Source organism: Phyllobates terribilis, unplaced genomic scaffold, assembly GCF_046119375.1.
Source record: "Phyllobates terribilis strain yellow unplaced genomic scaffold, ASM4611937v1 Scaffold_4__5_contigs__length_816908805, whole genome shotgun sequence".
Lineage (NCBI taxonomy): Eukaryota > Metazoa > Chordata > Amphibia > Anura > Dendrobatidae > Phyllobates > Phyllobates terribilis.
In genome coordinates, this window is record NW_027362764.1 from 805,303,123 (window position 1) to 805,325,775 (window position 22,653).

Consider the following 22,653-nt stretch of genomic DNA (forward strand, 5'->3'; position numbering starts at 1 on the left):
GCTGGTGCAGTCACTGTGTACATACATTACATTACTGATCCTGAGTTACATCCTGTATTATTCTCCAGAGCTGCACTCCCTATTCTGCTGGTGCAGTCACTGTGTACATACATTACATTACTGATCCTGAGTGACATCATGTATTATACTCCAGAGCTGCGCTCACAATTCTGCTGGTGCAGTCACTGTGTACATATATTACATTACTGATCCTGAGTTACATCCTGTATTATACTCCAGAGCTGCGCTCACTATTCTGCTGGTGCAGTCACTGTGTACATACATTACATTACTGATCCTGAGTTACATCCTGTATTATACTCCAGAGCTGCGCTCACTTTTCTGCTGGTGCAGTCACTGTGTACATACATTACTGATCCTGAGTTACATCCTGTATTATACTCCAGAGCTGCACTCACTATTCTGCTGGTGCAGTCACTGTGTACATACATTACATTACTGATCCTGAGTTACATCCTGTATTATACTCCAGAGCTGCACTCACTATTCTGCTGGTGCAGTCACTGTGTACATACATTACATTACTGATCCTGAGTTACATCCTGTATTATACTCCAGAGCTGCGCTCACTATTCTGCTGGTGCAGTCACTGTGTACATACATTACATTACTGATCCTGAGTTACATCCTGTATTATACTACAGAGCTGTATTCACTATTCTGCTGGTGCAGTCACTGTGTACATACATTACATTACTGATCCTGAGTTACCTCCTGTATTATCCTCCAGAGCTGCGCTCACAATTCTGCTGGTGCAGTCACTGTGTACATATATTACATTACTGATCCTGAGTTACATCCTGTATTATACTCCAGAGCTGCACTCACTATTCTGCTGGCGCAGTCACTGTGTACATACATTACATTACTGATCCTGAGTTACCTCCTGTATTATCCTCCAGAGCTGCGCTCAATATTCTGCTGGTGCAGTCACTGTGTACATACATTACATTACTGATCCTGAGCTACCTCCTGTATTATACTCCAGAGCTGCACTCACTATTCTGCTGGTGCAGTCACTGTGTACATATATTACTGATCCTGAGTGACATCATGTATTATACTCCAGAGCTGCACTCACTATTCTGCTGGTGCAGTCACTGTGTACATACATTACATTACTGTTCCTGAGTTACCTCCTGTATTATACTCCAGAGCTGCACTCACTATTCTGCTGGTGCAGTCACTGTGTACATACATTACATTACTGATCCTGAGTTACATCCTGTATTATTCTCCAGAGCTGCACTCACTATTCTGCTGGTGCAGTCACTGTGTACATACATTACTGATCCTGAGTGACATCCTGTATTATACTCCAGAGCTGCACTCACTATTCTGCTGGTGGAGTCACTGTGTACATACATTACATTACTGATCCTGAGTTACATACTGCATTATACTCCAGAGCTGCACTCACTATTCTGCTGGTGCAGTCACTCTGTGCATACATTACATTACTGATCCTGAGTTACATCCTGTATTATACTCCAGAGCTGCACTCACTATTCTGCTGGCGCAGTCACTGTGTACATACATTACATTACTGATCCTGAGTTACCTCCTGTATTATCCTCCAGAGCTGCGCTCAATATTCTGCTGGTGCAGTCACTGTGTACATACATTACATTACTGATCCTGAGCTACCTCCTGTATTATACTCCAGAGCTGCACTCACTATTCTGCTGGTGCAGTCACTGTGTACATATATTACTGATCCTGAGTGACATCATGTATTATACTACAGAGCTGTATTCACTATTCTGCTGGTGCAGTCACTGTGTACATACATTACATTACTGATCCTGAGTTACCTCCTGTATTATCCTCCAGAGCTGCGCTCACAATTCTGCTGGTGCAGTCACTGTGTACATATATTACATTATTGATCCTGAGTTACATCCTGTATTATACTCCAGAGCTGCACTCACTATTCTGCTGGCGCAGTCACTGTGTACATACATTACATTACTGATCCTGAGTTACCTCCTGTATTATCCTCCAGAGCTGCGCTCAATATTCTGCTGGTGCAGTCACTGTGTACATACATTACATTACTGATCCTGAGCTACCTCCTGTATTATACTCCAGAGCTGCACTCACTATTCTGCTGGTGCAGTCACTGTGTACATATATTACTGATCCTGAGTGACATCATGTATTATACTCCAGAGCTGCACTCACTATTCTGCTGGTGCAGTCACTGTGTACATACATTACATTACTGTTCCTGAGTTACCTCCTGTATTATACTCCAGAGCTGCACTCACTATTCTGCTGGTGCAGTCACTGTGTACATACATTACATTACTGATCCTGAGTTACATCCTGTATTATACTCCAGAGCTGCACTCACTATTCTGCTGGTGCAGTCACTGTGTACATACATTACTGATCCTGAGTGACATCCTGTATTATACTCCAGAGCTGCACTCACTATTCTGCTGGTGGAGTCACTGTGTACATACATTACATTACTGATCCTGAGTTACATACTGCATTATACTCCAGAGCTGCACTCACTATTCTGCTGGTGCAGTCACTCTGTGCATACATTACATTACTGATCCTGAGTTACATCCTGTATTATACTCCAGAGCTGCACTCACTATTCTGCTGGTGTAGTCACTGTGTACATACATTACATTACTGATCCTGAGTTACCTCCTGTATTATACTCCAGAGCTGCACTCACTATTCTGCTGGTGCAGTCACTGTGTACATACATTACATTACTGATCCTGAGTTACATCCTGTATTATACTCCAGAGCTGCACTCACTATTCTGCTGGTGCAGTCACTGTGTACATACATTACATTACTGATCCTGAGTTACCTCCTGTATTATACTCCAGAGCTGCACTCACTATTCTGCTGGTGCAGTCACTGTGTACATACATTACATTACTGATCCTGAGTTACATCCTGTATTATACTCCAGAGCTGCACTCACTATTCTGCTGGTGCAGTCACTGTGTACATACATTACATTACTGATCCTGAGTTACCTCCTGTATTATACTCCAGAGCTGCACTCACTGTTCTGCTGGTGCAGTCACTGTGTACATACATTACATTACTGATCCTGAGTTACATCCTGTATTATACTCCAGAGCTGCACTCACTATTCTGCTGGTGCAGTCACTGTGTACATACATTACATTACTGATCCTGAGTTACATCCTGTATTATACTCCAGAGCTGCACTCACTATTCTGCTGGCGCAGTCACTGTGTACATACATTACATTACTGATCCTGAGTTACCTCCTGTATTATCCTCCAGAGCTGCGCTCACAATTCTGGTGCAGTCACTGTGTACATATATTACATTACTGATCCTGAGTTACATCCTGTATTATCCTCCAGAGCTGCGCTCAATATTCTGCTGGTGCAGTCACTGTGTACATACATTACATTACTGATCCTGAGTTACCTCCTGTATTATCCTCCAGAGCTGCACTCACTATTCTGCTGGTGCAGTCACTGTGTACATACATTACATTACTGTTCCTGAGTTACCTCCTGTATTATACTCCAGAGCTGCACTCACTATTCTGCTGGTGCAGTCACTGTGTACATACATTACATTACTGTTCCTGAGTTACCTCCTGTATTATACTCCAGAGCTGCACTCACTATTCTGCTGGTGCAGTCACTGTGTACATACATTACATTACTGTTCCTGAGTTACCTCCTGTATTATACTCCAGAGCTGCACTCACTATTCTGCTGGTGCAGTCACTGTGTACATACATTACATTACTGTTCCTGAGTTACCTCCTGTATTATACTCCAGAGCTGCACTCACTATTCTGCTGGTGCAGTCACTGTGTACATACATTACATTACTGATCCTGAGTTACATCCTGTATTATACTCCAGAGCTGCACTCACTATTCTGCTGGTGCAGTCACTGTGTACATACATTACATTACTGATCCTGAGTTACATACTGCATTATACTCCAGAGCTGCACTCACTATTCTGCTGGTGCAGTCACTCTGTGCATACATTACATTACTGATCCTGAGTTACATCCTGTATTATACTCCAGAGCTGCACTCACTATTCTGCTGGAGCAGTCACTGTGTACATACATTACATTACTGATCCTGAGTTACCTCCTGTATTATACTCCAGAGCTGCACTCACTATTCTGCTGGTGCAGTCACTGTGTACATACATTACATTACTGATCCTGAGTTACATCCTGTATTATACTCCAGAGCTGCACTCACTATTCTGCTGGTGCAGTCACTGTGTACATACATTACATTACTGATTCTGAGTTACCTCCTGTATTATACTCCAGAGCTGCACTCACTATTCTGCTGGTGCAGTCACTGTGTACATACATTACATTACTGATCCTGAGTTACCTCCTGTATTATACTCCAGAGCTGCACTCACTATTCTGCTGGTGCAGTCACTGTGTACATACATTACATTACTGATCCTGAGTTACATCCTGTATTATACTCCAGAGCTGCACTCACTATTCTGCTGGTGCAGTCACTGTGTACATACATTACATTACTGATCCTGAGTTACATCCTGTATTATACTCCAGAGCTGCGCTCACTATTCTGCTGGTGCAGTCACTGTGTACATACATTACATTACTGATCCTGAGTTACCTCCTGTATTATACTACAGAGCTGTATTCACTATTCTGCTGGTGCAGTCACTGTGTACATACATTACATTACTGATCCTGAGTTACCTCCTGTATTATACTCCAGAGCTGCACTCACTATTCTGCTGGTGCAGTCACTGTGTACATACATTACATTACTGATCCTGAGTTACATCCTGTATTATACTCCAGAGCTGCACTCACTATTCTGCTGGCGCAGTCACTGTGTACATATATTACATTACTGATCCTGAGTTACCTCCTGTATTATCCTGCAGAGCTGCGCTCACTATTCTGCTGGTGCAGTCACTGTGTACATACATTACATTACTGATCCTGAGCTACCTCCTGTATTATACTCCAGAGCTGCACTCACTATTCTGCTGGTGCAGTCACTGTGTACATATATTACTGATCCTGAGTGACATCATGTATTATACTCCAGAGCTGCACTCACTATTCTGCTGGTGCAGTCACTGTGTACATACATTACATTACTGTTCCTGAGTTACCTCCTGTATTATACTCCAGAGCTGCACTCACTATTCTGCTGGTGCAGTCACTGTGTACATACATTACATTACTGATCCTGAGTTACATCCTGTATTATACTCCAGAGCTGCACTCACTATTCTGCTGGTGCAGTCACTGTGTACATACATTACTGATCCTGAGTGACATCCTGTATTATACTCCAGAGCTGCACTCACTATTCTGCTGGTGGAGTCACTGTGTACATACATTACATTACTGATCCTGAGTTACCTCCTGTATTATACTCCAGGGCTGCACTCACTATTCTGCTGGTGCAGTCACTGTGTACATACATTACATTACTGATCCTGAGTTACATACTGCATTATACTCCAGAGCTGCACTCACTATTCTGCTGGTGCAGTCACTCTGTGCATACATTACATTACTGATCCTGAGTTACATCCTGTATTATACTCCAGAGCTGCACTCACTATTCTGCTGGTGTAGTCACTGTGTACATACATTACATTACTGATCCTGAGTTACCTCCTGTATTATACTCCAGAGCTGCACTCACTATTCTGCTGGTGCAGTCACTGTGTACATACATTACATTACTGATCCTGAGTTACCTCCTGTATTATACTCCAGAGCTGCACTCACTATTCTGCTGGTGCAGTCACTGTGTACATACATTACATTACTGATCCTGAGTTACCTCCTGTATTATACTCCAGAGCTGCACTCACTATTCTGCTGGTGCAGTCACTGTGTACATACATTACATTACTGATCCTGAGTTACATCCTGTATTATACTACAGAGCTGCACTCACTATTCTGCTGGTGCAGTCACTGTGTACATACATTACATTACTGATCCTGAGTTACATCCTGTATTATACTCCAGAGCTGCACTCACTATTCTGCTGGTGCAGTCACTGTGTACATACATTACATTACTGATCCTGAGTTACCTCCTGTATTATACCCCAGAGCTGCACTCACTATTCTGCTGGTGCAGTCACTATGCACATACATTACATTACTGATCCTGAGTTACATCCTGTATTATACTCCAGAGCTGCACTCACTATTCTGCTGGTGCAGTCACTGTGTACATACATTACATTACTGATCCTGAGTTACATCCTGTATTATACTCCAGAGCTGCGCTCACTATTCTGCTGGTGCAGTCACTGTGTACATACATTACATTACTGATCCTGAGTTACCTCCTGTATTATACTCCAGAGCTGCACTCACTATTCTGCTGGTGGAGTCACTGTGTACATACATTACATTACTGATCCTGAGTTACCTCCTGTATTATACTACAGAGCTGTATTCACTATTCTGCTGGTGCAGTCACTGTGTACATACATTAGATTACTGATCCTGAGTTACCTCCTGTATTATACTCCAGAGCTGCACTCACTATTCTGCTGGTGCAGTCACTGTGTACATACATTACATTACTGATCCTGAGTTACATCCTGTATTATACTCCAGAGCTGCACTCACTATTCTGCTGGCGCAGTCACTGTGTACATACATTACATTACTGATCCTGAGCTACCTCCTGTATTATCCTCCAGAGCTGCACTCACTATTCTGCTGGTGCAGTCACTGTGTACATATATTACTGATCCTGAGTGACATCATGTATTATACTCCAGAGCTGCACTCACTATTCTGCTGGTGCAGTCACTGTGTACATACATTACATTACTGTTCCTGAGTTACCTCCTGTATTATACTCCAGAGCTGCACTCACTATTCTGCTGGTGCAGTCACTGTGTACATACATTACTGATCCTGAGTGACATCCTGTATTATACTCCAGAGCTGCACTCACTATTCTGCTGGTGGAGTCACTGTGTACATACATTACATTACTGATCCTGAGTTACCTCCTGTATTATACTCCAGGGCTGCACTCACTATTCTGCTGGTGCAGTCACTGTGTACATACATTACATTACTGATCCTGAGTTACATACTGCATTATACTCCAGAGCTGCACTCACTATTCTGCTGGTGCAGTCACTCTGTGCATACATTACATTACTGATCCTGAGTTACATCCTGTATTATACTCCAGAGCTGCACTCACTATTCTGCTGGTGTAGTCACTGTGTACATACATTACATTACTGATCCTGAGTTACCTCCTGTATTGTACTCCAGAGCTGCACTCACTATTCTGCTGGTGCAGTCACTGTGTACATACATTACATTACTGATCCTGAGTTACCTCCTGTATTATACTCCAGAGCTGCACTCACTATTCTGCTGGTGCAGTCACTGTGTACATACATTACATTACTGATCCTGAGTTACCTCCTGTATTATACTCCAGAGCTGCACTCACTATTCTGCTGGTGCAGTCACTGTGTACATACATTACATTACTGATCCTGAGTTACATCCTGTATTATACTACAGAGCTGCACTCACTATTCTGCTGGTGCAGTCACTGTGTACATACATTACATTACTGATCCTGAGTTACATCCTGTATTATACCCCAGAGCTGCACTCACTATTCTGCTGGTGCAGTCACTATGCACATACATTACATTACAGATCCTGAGTTACATCCTATATTATACTCCAGAGCTGCACTCACTATTCTGCTGGTGCAGTCACTGTGTACATACATTACATTACTGATCCTGAGTTACATCCTGTATTATACTCCAGAGCTGCACTCACTATTCTGCTGGTGCAGTCACTGTGTACATATATTACTGATCCTGAGTGACATCCTGTATTATACTCCAGAGCTGCACTCACTATTCTGCTGGTGCAGTCACTGTGTACATACATTACATTACTGATCCTGAGTTACATCCTGTATTATACTCCAGAGCTGCACTCACTATTCTGCTGGTGCAGTCACTGTGTACATACATTACATTACTGATCCTGAGTTACATCCTGTATTATACTCCAGAGCTGCACTCACTATTCTGCTGGTGGAGTCACTGTGTACATACATTACATTACTGGTCCTGAGTTACATCCTGTATTATACTCCAGAGCTGCACTCACTATTCTTCTGGTGCAGTCACTGTGTACATACATTACATTACTAATCCTGAGTTACCTCCTGTATTATCCTCCAGAGCTGCACTCACTATTCTGCTGGTGCAGTCACTGTGTACATACATTACATTACTGATCCTGAGTTACATCCTGTATTATACTACAGAGCTGCACTCACTATTCTGCTGGTGCAGTCACTGTGTACATACATTACATTACTGATCCTGAGCTACCTCCTGTATTATACTCCAGAGCTGCACTCACTATTCTGCTGGTGCAGTCACTGTGTACATATATTACTGATCCTGAGTGACATCCTGTATTATACTCCAGAGCTGCACTCACTATTCTGCTGGTGCAGTCACTGTGTACATACATTACATTACTGATCCTGAGTTACATCCTGTATTATACTCCAGAGCTGCACTCACTATTCTGCTGGTGCAGTCACTGTGTACATACATTACATTACTGATCCTGAGTTACATCCTGTATTATACTCCAGAGCTGCACTCACTATTCTGCTGGTGCAGTCACTGTGTACATACATTACATTACTGATCCTGAGTTACCTCCTGTATTATACTCCAGAGCTGCACTCACTATTCTGCTGGTGCAGTCACTGTGTACATACATTACATTACTGATCCTGAGTTACATCCTGTATTATACTCCAGAGCTGCACTCACTATTCTGCTGGTGCAGTCACTGTGTACATACATTACATTACTGATCCTGAGTTACATCCTGTATTATACTACAGAGCTGCACTCACTATTCAGCTGGTGCAGTCACTGTGTACATACATTACATTACTGATCCTGAGTTACATCCTGTATTATACTACAGAGCTGCACTCACTATTCTGCTGGTGCAGTCACTGTGTACATACATTACATTACTGATCCTGAGTTACATCCTGTATTATACTCCAGAGCTGCACTCACTATTCTGCTGGTGCAGTCACTGTGTACATACATTACATTACTGATCCTGAGTTACATCCTGTATTATACTCCAGAGCTGCACTCACTATTCTGCTGGTGCAGTCACTGTCTACATACATTACATTACTGATCCTGAGTTACATCCTGTATTATACTACAGAGCTGCACTCACTATTCTGCTGGTGCAGTCACTGTGTACATACATTACATTACTGATCCTGAGTTACATCCTGTATTATACTCCAGAGCTGCACTCACTATTCTGCTGGTGCAGTCACTGTGTACATACATTACATTACTGATCCTGAGTTACATCCTGTATTATACTCCAGAGCTGCGCTCACTATTCTGCTGGTGCAGTCACTGTGTACATACATTACATTACTGATCCTGAGTTACATCCTGTATTATACTCCAGAGCTGCACTCACTATTCTGCTGGTGCAGTCACTGTGTACATACATTACATTACTGATCCTGAGTCACCTCCTGTATTATACTCCAGAGCTGCACTCACTATTCTGCTGGTGCAGTCACTGTGTACATACATTACATTACTGATCCTGAGTTACATCCTGTATTATACTCCAGAGCTGTATTCACTATTCTGGTGCAGTCACTGTGTACATACATTACATTACTGATCCTGAGTTACCTCCTGTATTATACTCCAGAGCTGCACTCACTATTCTGCTGGTGCAGTCACTGTGTACATACATTACATTACTGATCCTGAGTTACATCCTGTATTATACTCCAGAGCTGTATTCACTATTCTGGTGCAGTCACTGTGTACATACATTACATTACTGATCCTGAGTTACCTTCTGTATTATACTCCAGAGCTGCACTCACTATTCTGCTGGTGCAGTCACTGTGTACATACATTACATTACTGATCCTGAGTTACATCCTGTATTATACTCCAGAGCTGCACTCACTATTCTGCTGGTGCAGTCACTGTGTACATACATTACATTACTGATCCTGAGTTACATCCTGTATTATACTCCAGAGCTGCACTCACTATTCTGCTGGTGCAGTCACTGTGTACATACATTACGTTACTGATCCTGAGTTACATCCTGTATTATACTCCAGAGCTGTATTCACTATTCTGGTGCAGTCACTGTGTACATACATTACATTACTGATCCTGAGTTACCTTCTGTATTATACTCCAGAGCTGCACTCACTATTCTGCTGGTGCAGTCACTGTGTACATACATTACATTACTGATCCTGAGTTACATCCTGTATTATACTCCAGAGCTGCACTCACTATTCTGCTGGTGCAGTCACTGTGTACATACATTACATTACTGATCCTGAGTTACATCCTGTATTATACTCCAGAGCTGCGCTCACTATTCTGCTGGTGCAGTCACTGTGTACATACATTACATTACTGATCCTGAGTTACATCCTGTATTATACTCCAGAGCTGCACTCACTATTCTGCTGGTGGAGTCACTGTGTACATACATTACATTACTGATCCTGAGTTACATCCTGTATTATACTCCAGAGCTGTATTCACTATTCTGGTGCAGTCACTGTGTACATACATTACATTACTGATCCTGAGTTACATCCTGTATTATACTCCAGAGCTGCACTCACTATTCTGCTGGTGCAGTCACTGTGTACATACATTACATTACTGATCCTGAGTTACATCCTGTATTATACTCCAGAGCTGTATTCACTATTCTGGTGCAGTCACTGTGTACATACATTACATTACTGATCCTGAGTTACATCCTGTATTATACTCCAGAGCTGCACTCACTATTCTGCTGGTGGAGTCACTGTGTACATACATTACAATACTGATCCTGAGTTACATCCTGTATTATACTCCAGAGCTGCACTCACTATTCTGCTGGTGCAGTCACTGTGTACATACATTACATAACTGATCCTGAGTTACCTCCTGTATTATACTCCAGAGCTGCAATCACTATTCTGCTGGTGCAGTCACTGTGTACATACATTACATTACTGATCCTGAGTTACCTCCTGTATTATACTCCAGAGCTGCGCTCACTATTCTGCTGGTGGAGTCACTGTGTACATACATTACATTACTGATCCTGAGTTACCTCCTGTATTATACTCCAGAGCTGCGCTCACTATTCTGCTGGTGCAGTCACTGTGTACATACATTACATTACTGATCCTGAGTTACCTCCTGTATTATACTCCAGAGCTGCGCTCACTATTCTGCTGGTGCAGTCACTGTGTACATACATTACATAACTGATCCTGAGTTACATCCTGTATTATACTCCAGAGCTGCAATCACTATTCTGCTGGTGCAGTCACTGTGTACATACATTACATTACTGATCCTGAGTTACCTCCTGTATTATACTCCAGAGCTGCGCTCACTATTCTGCTGGTGGAGTCACTGTGTACATACATTACATTACTGATCCTGTACTGATCCTGAGTTACATCCTGTATTATACTCCAGAGCTGCGCTCACTATTCTGCTGGTGCAGTCACTGTGTACATACATTACATTACTGATCCTGAGTTACCTCCTGTATTATACTCCAGAGCTGCGCTCACTATTCTGCTGGTGGAGTCACTGTGTACATACATTACATTACTGATCCTGAGTTACATCCTGTATTATACTCCAGTGCTGCACTCACTATTCTGCTGATGCAGTCACTGTGTACGTACATTACTGATCCTGAGTTACCTCCTGTATTATACTCCAGAGCTGCGCTCACTATTCTGCTGGTGGAGTCACTGTGTACATACATTACATTACTGATCCTGTACTGATCCTGAGTTACATCCTGTATTATACTCCAGAGCTGCGCTCACTATTCTGCTGGTGCAGTTACTGTGTACATACATTACATTACTGATCCTGAGTTACCTCCTGTATTATACTCCAGAGCTGCGCTCACTATTCTGCTGGTGGAGTCACTGTGTACATACATTACATTACTGATCCTGAGTCACATCCTGTATTATACTCCAGAGCTGCACTCACTATTCTGCTGGTGCAGTCACTGTGTACATACATTACATTACTGATCCTGAGTTACATCCTGTATTATACTCCAGAGCTGCACTCACTATTCTGCTGGTGTAGTCACTGTGTACATACATTACATTACTGATCCTGAGTTACATCCTGTATTATACTCCAGAGCTGCGCTCACTATTCTGCTGGTGCAGTCACTGTGTACATACATTACATTACTGATCCTGAGTTACCTCCTGTATTATACTCCAGAGCTGCACTCACTATTCTGCTGGTTCTCACACCTGTCCGCTTTGTGTTCCCAGGTCTCCTGCAGATAAGAAGTCCTCTCCGTTGGCTCCCCTGACAGTGAAGAGTCGTTACGCCCTGCGCAGGCGGAGTTCTCCCCGCGTGAAGTCGCCTCTTACAGTTAAGAGAAGTTCTCCCCGGGGACTGGTGCACATCTCCAAACACCGGCTGAGAAGACTGCCCCCTCCTGGCAAGCAGCAGTGCTCTCCAGTGCGGGAAGGTAGGAGCAGATGATGTGTTATGGCGGTACCACTTCACCGTCCTACTGTATACACAAGTGTTGGGGGTCTCATCTGTGCACAGCGGGGGTGATGGGGGACAGGTCGCCATTAATGTGAGCTCCTCGCTGCAGACAATCAGGCTGCTGTTTCCCTGACGGAGGCTTGTGGTATAGAGGGGGCTGGTAAGGCTCTGCTATGGTGAAGGAGTTATTGGTGCCCCTGTTGGTATTGAGACTCTAGGGGCACAGACCCCCCTGATGAGGGCGGCACGAAGAACCCACTTCACTTTTGTCTCGTGGCAGTCACTAATCTTGGCCTTTGAGTCTTGCAGATCCTTCAGGTTCGGAAGGTGAATACATTGTTTTCTTGAGATATTTACTATCCCTTCCTCCATTTCTGCCAAAACTTGGCGCTGAGTGCTGAGCGTCACCACTAAATGTGAGTTTGGGATTTTGTTTTCGTTGCTCAAAATGTCATAAACTTTTCTAAAGTTTGGCTCTAAGCAAGAACTTTAGTGTTGGTTATGCTGCCATCTGGTGGCTGTGTATGTGCATCACAGGGGTGCACATACTGTCCGCCTGGGGTCAGATCACTCAATTCAGGGGTTGTCTGGACCTTCACAAGTCAGCTCACTGTACATTGCCCCTGCTGCCCAATCCCGGTATTGCACGGTGGGCGTTCATATCATCGTCAGTGCAGGCACTTCTCAGCGTGTCCAGCAGGGGGCAGTCCTGTGCAGCGTCGTCTGTTCTCCACTGCTCTACAGTAATTGATCCCCTAATCTCCCCTTTATGTGAATGGAGCCGATATCCAGCCATGTACAGCAATAACCGGCTGATGCCGGGGGCCGTAACCTGAGAGGGGGGAAAATATGTCTGCCCCTACCCCCCCGCGCGCTCCCCCAACATCCCCCCACACCTCCCCCTGAACTCGCCTATATCTTATTGCTGATAAAACCCTAATATATAATTATCATTGCAAATTGGATTGTTTAAAATGGCAAAATGTCCCCATCCCCCCCAGCCCCGGAGTCACGGCCCGGAGTGATGGCCGCCGTCAGTCACCGCCCCCAACATTACACATTCCATCACTATCAACACTTCAGATGTGACGCTGTCCTCCTCCTCCCTGAGCCGCCACGAGCGGAGAGGACGGGCACCACCAACACCGCCTACACCGCCCCCACCACCGCCTCCAACACCGCCTCCAACACCGCCTCCTCCACTGCAAACAACACCTCTACCACCAACACCGCCCCCACCACCGCCTCCACCGCCAACACCGCCTCCTCCACTGCAAACCACACCTCTACCACCAACACTGCCCCCAACACCGCCTCCACCGCCAACACCGCCTCCTCCACTGCAAACAACACCTCTACCACCAACACTGCCCCCAACACCGCCTCCACCGCCAACACCGCCTCCTCCACTGCAAACAACACCTCTACCACCAACACCGCCCCCACCACCGCCTCCACCGCCAACAACACCTCCACCGCCAACAACACTGCCTCCATCGCCTCCTCCACTGCAAACAAAACCTCTACCACCAACACCGCCTCCACCGCCAACACCGCCTCCTCCACTGCAAACAACACCTCTACCACCAACACCGCCCCCAACACCGCCTCCACCGCCAACAACACCTCCACCGCCAACAACACTGCCTCCATCGCCTCCTCCACTGCAAACAAAACCTCTACCACCAACACCGCCCCCAACACCGCCTCCACCGCCAACACCGCCTCCTCCACTGCAAACAACACCTCTACCACCAACACCGCCTCCACCGCCAACAACACCTCCACCGCCAACAACACTGCCTCCATCGCCTCCTCCACTGCAAACAAAACCTCTACCACCAACACCGCCCCCAACACCGCCTCCACCGCCAACACCGCCTCCTCCACTGCAAACAACACCTCTACCACCAACACCGCCCCCAACACCGCCTCCACCGCCAACACCGCCTCCTCCACTGCAAACAACACCTCTACCACCAACACCGCCCCCACCACCGCCTCCACCGCCAACAACACCTCCACCGCCAACAACACTGCCTCCATCGCCTCCTCCACTGCAAACAACACCTCTACCACCAACACCGCCCCCAACACCGCCTCCACCGCCAACACCGCCTCCAACACCGCCTCCTCCACTGCAAACAACACCTCTACCACCAACACCGCCCCCACCACCGCCTCCACCGCCAACACTGCGTCCTCCACTGCAAACAACACCTCTACCACCAACACTGCCCCCAACACCGCCTCCACCGCCAACACCTCCACCGCCAACACTGCCTCCATCGCCTCCTCCACTGCAAACAACACCTCTACCACCAACACCAACACCGCCCCCAACACCGCCTCCACCGCCAACAACACCTCCATCGCCAACAACACTGCTTCCATCGCCTCCTCCACTGCAAACAACACCTCTACCACCAACACCGCCTCCAACACCGCCTCCTCCACTGCAAACAACACCTCTACCACCAACACTGCCCCCAACACCGCCTCCACCGCCAACAACACCTCCACCGCCAACAACACTGCCTCCATCGCCTCCTCCACTGCAAACAACACCTCTACCACCAACACCACCGCCTCCACCGCCAACAACACCTCCACCGCCAACACTGCCTCCATCGCCTCCTCCACTGCAAACAACACCTCTACCACCAACACCGCCCCCAACACCGCCTCCACCGCCAACAACACCTCCACCGCCAACAACACTGCCTCCATCGCCTCCTCCACTGCAAACACCTCTACCACCAACACCGCCCCCACCACCGCCTCCACCGCCAACAACACCTCCACCGCCAACAACACTGCCTCCACCGCAAACACCGCCTCCACCACCGCCAGCAACGCCTCCAACAACGCCGCCAACACCTCCTCCTCCACCGCCAACAACACCTCTACCAACACCGCCTCCTCCACCGCCAACAACACCTCTACCGCCAACACCGCCCCCACCACCGCCAACACCGCCTCCACCACCGCCAACAACGCCTCCAACACCGCCTCCTCCACTGCAAACAACACCTCTACCACCAACACCGCCCCCAACACCGCCAACACCTCCACCGCAAACACCGCCCCCAACACCGCCAACACCGCCACCACCGCCTCCACCACCGCCTCCACCACCGCCAACACCGCCTCCACCACCGCCAACACCGCCTCCACCACCGCCAACACCGCCTCCACCACCGCCAACAACACCTCTACCGCCAACACCGCCCCCACCACCGCCTCCACCACCGCCAACAACGCCTCCAACACCGCCTCCATCGCCTCCTCCACTGCAAACACCTCTACCACCACCGCCAACAACACCTCCACCGCCAACACTGCCTCCACCGCCTCCTCCACCGCAAACACCGCCTCCACCACCGCCAACGCCTCCAACAACGCCGCCAACACCGCCTCCTCCACCGCCAACAACACCTCTACCACCAACACCGCCCCCACCACCGCCTCCTCCACCGCCAACAACACCTCTACCACCAACACCGCCCCCACCACCGCCAACACCGCCTCCACCACCGCCAACAACGCCTCCACCGCCAACACTGCCTCCACCGCCTCCTCCACCGCAAACACCGCCTCCACCACCGCCAACAATGCCGCCAACACCTCCTCCACCGCAAACACCTCTACCGCCAACACCGCCCCCACCACCGCCAACACCGCCTCCACCACCGCCAACACCGCCTCCACTACCGCCAACACCGCCTCCAACACTGCCTCCACCATTGCCAACACCATCTCCACCGCCTCCAACACCGCCGCCTCCAACACCGCCGCCTCCAACACCGCCGCCTCCAACACCGCCGCCTCCAACACCGCCAACACCATCTCCACTACCGCCAACACCGCCTCCAACACCGCCTCCAACACTGCCTCCACCATCGCCAACGCCTCCAACACCGCCTCCAACACCGCCGCCTCCAACACCGCCGCCTCCAACACCGCCGCCTCCAACACCGCCGCCTCCAACACCGCCGCCTCCAACACCGCCAACACCATCTCCACTACCGCCAACACCGCCTCCAACACCGCCTCCACCATCGCCAACGCCTCCAACACCGCCTCCAACACCGCCTCCAACACCGCCTCCAACACCGCCTCCAACACCGCCTCCAACACCGCCTCCAACACCGCCTCCAACACCGCCAACACCATCGCCAACACCATCGCCAACACCATCTCCAACACCGCCTCCACCACCACCAACAACACCTCTGCCTCCACCACCGCCAACAAAAAAGTGGAATTAATAATTATCACAGTCAGAGAAGGAAAAGCTGCGGACAGATCAGTCACCGAGGGAACTGGCAAACTAGTGTCCCCTGTTATCAGCCATTACTGGGGGAGGAGACTACAATCTATTACTCCCTGTTATCAGCCATTACTGGGGGAGGAGACTGTAGGACAGGAGACTACAATCTATTACTCCCTGTTATCAGCCATTACTGGGGGGGGGGGGAGACTACAATCTATTACTCCCTGTTATCAGCCATTACTGGAGGAGGTGACTGTAGGACAGGTGACTACAATCTATTACTCCCTGTTATCAGCCATTACTGGGGGAGGTGACTGTAGGACAGGAGACTACAATCTATTACTCCCTGTTATCAGCCATTACTGGGGGAGGGGACTGTAGGACAGGAGACTACAATCTATTACTCCCTGTTATCAGCCATTACTGGAGGAGGTGACTGTAGGACAGGAGACTACAATCTATTACTCCCTGTTATCAGCCATTACTGGGGGAGGAGACTGTAGGACAGGAGACTGCAATCTATTACTCCCTGTTATCAGCCATTACTGGAGGAGGGGACTGTAGGACAGGTGACTACAATCTATTACTCCCTGTTATCAGCCATTACTGGAGGAGGGGACTTTAGGACAGGAGACTACAATCTATTACTCCCTGTTATCAGCCATTACTGGGGGGGGAGGTGACTGTAGGACAGGATACTACAATCTATTACTCCCCGTTATCGGCTGTTTTGTCTGGGGGCTGGTGACAGGACAGATGAGTGACTGACCCCAGTAAATCCCTTTGCCGGGGGTCCGGGCAGCTGCTGCTCCTTCCATTTCTTTATTTGGCCCTGAGACCCCCGTGCTGCCGGGGGGCGCAGTGGAGACTGTGGGGTTAATGTCCGCAGCAGCCGGGCCCTGACCCCGCTCATAAATCATTACCTCCCCTGGAGCTGGGGGTCTCTGTGCCGGGGGCGCAGGGGGGTGGGGAAAAGTTCAGATATTTGGCGCTCTGCCGCCCCCCGGCCTCCTCCCCGCCTGTATGTGACGGTGTACGGTTTCCGTTGACCAGTTTAGCACCTACAGGTGACGGGGAATTCTGGGATATCGCCTTCAGCCACTCGGGCCCCTTACACCTGCCTGACATGGGCCCTAGTGGCCCCAAATACACAGGATGGGGCCCATCACATCTGTGTGGTCCGGGGGTAATGATCAGCGCCCCTCCACCTGTGCACTGCAGGGTCCGGCCCGGGCCCCCTCTGTGATTGGGGGGCCCCCTCTGTGATTGGGGGGCCCCCTCTGTGATTGGGGGGCCCCCTCTGTGATTGGGGGCCCCCTCTGTGATTGGGGGCCCCCTCTGTGATAGGGCCCGGAGGCTTATTGTGGCATATGATGAGCCTCGTCACCAGAAATACTTTCCTCTCAGTTTCCATGTTGACCTCTGGACCCGGGAAGCCGTTTTGTGTTCGCAGCTCCCTGCGTGCTGCCCCTCTGGTCCTTAGGGCTGTACTCCCTCATGTTACCCCCCCCCCCCCCCGTGACCCCTCCAGTGCCAGAGCAAATGCTATGTATGGGGGCCGAGCTCATCCAGGGGTCCGATCACTCCCACACCGCCCACCATGGCGGAGGCTCCGCCGATCACATCCGGTAGGTTCAGCAAGAGTTAATATGGAGCCTGATACTCCAGTCACATCTAAAGCAGCAGGTGCAGCGTTACTGAGCTCCCTGTCTGCAGAGCTTTGTGGGAAGTGAAGCTCTGCAGGCCACCTACCTAGCTCTGCTTGCTCGGGGGGGGGGGGTTGCCGCGCTCTGCTTGCTCGGGGGGGGGGGTTGCCGCGCTCTGCTTGCTCGGGGGGGGGGGGTGGCCGCGCTCTGCTTGTTCGGGGGGGGTTGCCGCGCTCTGCTTGTTCGGGGGGGGTGCCGCGCTCTGCTTGCTCGGGGGGGGGGGGGTGCCGCGCTCTGCTTGCTCTGGGGGGGTGCCGCTCTCTGCTTGCTCGGGCGGGGGGTTGCCGCGCTCTGCTTGCTTGGGGGGGGGGGGGGTGCCGCTCTCTGCTTGCTCGGGGGGGTGGGTTGCCGCTCTCTGCTTGCTCTGGGGGGGGGTGCCGCTCTCTGCTTGCTCGGGCGGGGGGTTGCCGCGCTCTGCTTGCTCGGGGGGGGGGGGGTGCCGCGCTCTGCTTGCTCGGGGTGGGTGGGTTGCCGCTCTCTGCTTGCTCGGGGGGGGTGCCGTGCTCTGCTTGCTCGGGGGGGGGGTTGCCGCGCTCTGCTTGTTCGGGGGGGGGGTGCCGCTCTCTGCTTGTTCGGGGGGGGGGTGCCGCTCTCTGCTTGTTCAGGGGGGGGGTTGCCGCGCTCTGCTTGCTCTGGGAGGGGGGTGCCGCTCTCTGCTTGCTCGGGAGGGGGGGTGTGCCGCGCTCTGCTTGCTCTGGGTGGGGGGTGTGCCGCGCTCTGCTTGCTCTGGGTGGGGGGTGTGCCGCGCTCTGCTTGCTCTGGGGGGGGGTGCCGCGCTCTGCTTGCTCTGGGGGGGGGGTGCCGCTCTCTGCTTGCTCTGGGGGGGGGTGCCGCTCTCTGCTTGCTCTGGGGGGGGGTGCCGCTCTCTGCTTGCTCTGGGTGGGGGGGGTGCCGCGCTTTGCTTGCTCTGGGCGGGGGGTTGCCGCGCTCTGCTTGCTCTGGGGCGGGGGGTTGCCGCGCTCTGCTTGCTCTGGGGCGGGGGGTTGCCGCGCTCTGCTTGCTCTGGGGCGGGGGGTTGCCGCGCTCTGCTTGCTCTGGGGCGGGGGGTTGCCGCGCTCTGCTTGCTCTGGGGGGGGGGGGTTGCCGCGCTCTGCTTGCTCTGGGGGGGGGGGTGCCGCGCTCTGCTTGCTCTGGGGGGGGGGTGCCGCTCTCTGCTTGCTCGGGCGGGGGGTTGCCGCGCTCTGCTTGCTCGGGGGGGGGGGGTGCCGCTCTCTGCTTGCTCGGGCGGGGGGTTGCCGCGCTCCGCTTGCTCGGGGGGGGGGGTGCCGCTCTCTGCTTGCTCGGGGGGGGGGTTGCCGCGCTCTGCTTGCTCTTGGGCGGGGGGTTGCCGCGCTCTGCTTGCTCTTGGGCGGGGGGTTGCCGCGCTCTGCTTGCTCGGGGGGGGGGTTTGCCGCGCTCTGCTTGCTCTTGGGCGGGGGGTTGCCGCGCTCTGCTTGCTCTGGGTGGGGGGTTGCCGCGCTCTGCTTGCTCTGGGTGGGGGGTTGCCGCGCTCTGCTTGCTCGGGGGGGGGTGGGGTGCCGCGCTCTGCTTGCTCTGGGTGGGGTGGTTGCCGCGCTCTGCTTGCTCTGGGTGGGGGGGTTGCCGCGCTCTGCTTGCTCTGGGTGGGGGGGTGCCGCGCTCTGCTTGCTCTGGGGGGGGGGGTGCCGCTCTCTGGTTGCTCTGGGGGGGGGTGCCGCTCTCTGGGGGGGTGCCGCTCTCTGCTTGCTCTGGGGGGGGGGGGTGCCGCTCTCTGCTTGCTCTGGGGGGGGGGGGTGCCGCTCTCTGCTTGCTCTGGGGGGGGCCGCTCTCTGCTTGCTCTGGGGGGGGGTGCCGCTCTCTGCTTGCTCTGGGGGGGGCGGTGCCGCTCTCTGCTTGCTCTGGGGGGGGTACCGCGCTCTGCTTGCTCTGGGGGGGGGGGGTGCCGCTCTCTGCTTGCTCGGGGGGGGTGCCGCTCTCTGCTTGCTCTGGGGGGGGGGGGTGCCGCTCTCTGCTTGCTCTGGGTGGGGGGGGTGCCGCTCTCTGCTTGCTCTGGGTGGGGGGGTGCCGCGCTCTGCTTGCTCTGGGGGGGTTGCCGCTCTCTGCTTGCTCTGGGTGGGGTGGTGCCGCTCTCTGCTTGCTCGGGGGGGGGGGTGCCGTGCTCTGCTTGCTCTGGGGGGGTGCCGCTCTCTGCTTGCTCTGGCGGGGGGGGTGCCGCTCTCTGCTTGCTCGGGGGGGGGGGTGCCGCTCTCTGCTTGCTCTGGGTCAGGGATGCCGTGCTCTGCTTGCTCTGGGTCAGGGATGCCGTGCTCTGCTTGCTCTGGGTCAGGGATGCCGTGCTCTGCTTGCTCTGGCGGGGGGGTGCCGCTCTCTGCTTGCTGTGGCTTTCTGATGCTGCTCAGCCCCACTCTTCGTGGTCCCGTGGCCTGACCCGTGGCTTAGTGGGCATTTCCCAGAGACCGGGGGGGGGAACGTTATTATTTAACCCATTCTGAGCCATTGTTGAGTCTCTTGACACAGATCTCACCTGGAGGCGGATGACTGGCACAACCTCTCCCCGCGCCCCTGTAATGGCAGCCTGCCAGGGGACGGCGCTGATTTATGCTGCCAGCGGCTCGTTATAGATGGGGCTGCTTAATATGATAGAATTAGCTGTAATTAAATATTCTGCTGGATCCTCGGCTCACCCGGCCGCTATTCCACTGATTTATGGCAGGAAAATACCAATGAACGCTGCGATTATAGGCGTATTAGAGCCGCCGCTCACTGCAGCGCCCGCGGGTGTGGGCATCAGATGGATCATAAGTCGCTGCCCGGCACTCGCCGTGGAGTCAGACACAGGAAGGAATGGAGAAGCTGAGTCCTGGGGGGCACGCACTGGCATCCCCACTATGTGCGGGCACTGTCACCCCCCACTAAGTTCGGGCACTGTCACCCCTTCCCCTGAACCCCTTATCCCTGCGGTGGGCAGCCATCTTTGGCGCTCTCCCGCTGTTGCCACAGGTGGTGCTCTGGGATTCTGCTCATTCCTGGTTATTTTCTTGTGACCGGTAGAGGCCGTCACCCAGGGAGGAGCGACGATCCCACCCTAAATCACTCCTCATGGGCGCCTGCGGCACTGCTGTCTGCATCGGGGCATGCTGTGAGTTGTAGTTCAGTATTCAGGACTAGTACACACGGCCTTATGTCTCTGTGTGGAGATTTTGACCCTCTGTGCGCCTCCATCACACGTCACCGAGCCCCCCCAAGACCATCGCTGCATCCTGATCCTGCATAGTTCGTGACGGCCGCGTTGAACCCTTAGTTTCGCGGCCTGGCGCTGCCCCTCGTGGTGTAAGTAGAGGCGAGACTTCACCCAGCCGCGGCCACTTCACCTGGACTTATCGGGAGTCTTCAGAGTAAAGTATCCGGGGTGAGAGCGCTGGAGCCGCCCGAGAGGACGGAGCGGGGGCTGTCACCACCCGGCCATCAGATATATCAGGTGATCGGCACACAGAGTAAGAAAGGGACCCCTCCGCCCGGGACCCCTCCGCCCGGGACCCCTCCACGTGTCTTTATCACTTTCACAATTTCATTCATCAGGAAGTTAAAAAAGAAAAAAAATATCCAAATTTTCCGTCAGTAAAAATCAAAACTAATAAGTTGTATGTCCCCCCTCTATCCAGTAATCACAGTATGCTGACCCCCTCGCCTGTCGCCCCCTCAGTGGTGGGCTGGACCCCCTCGCCTGTCGCCCCCTCAGTGGAGGGCTGGACCCCCTCGCCTGTCGCCCCCTCAGTGGCGGGCTGGACCCCCTCGCCTGTCGCCCCCTCAGTGGCGGGCTGGACCCCCTCGCCTGTCGCCCCCTCAGTGGCGGGCTGGACCCCCTCGCCTGTCGCCCCCTCAGTGGCGGGCTGGACCCCCTCGCCTGTCGCCCCCTCAGTGGCGGGCTGGACCCCCTCGCCTGTCGCCCCCTCAGTGGCGGGCTGGACCCCCTCGCCTGTCTCCCCCTCAGTGGCGGGCTGGACCCTCTCATCGTTTGGAGTGATGACCCTTTCGTCTACTCA

General features: G+C 51.6%; 1 protein-coding gene across 1 annotated transcript in view; it reads left to right on the forward strand.

Moving 5' to 3' along the window:
• Window positions 1-22,653, forward strand: part of ZC3H3 (zinc finger CCCH-type containing 3) — a 163,943-nt gene that overhangs the window by 40,108 nt on the left and 101,182 nt on the right. The window contains exon 3 of the mRNA XM_073680080.1: window positions 12,445-12,647. Within this exon, the coding sequence (XP_073536181.1) occupies window positions 12,445-12,647 (203 nt within the window). The remainder of the gene's footprint in view (window positions 1-12,444; window positions 12,648-22,653) is intronic.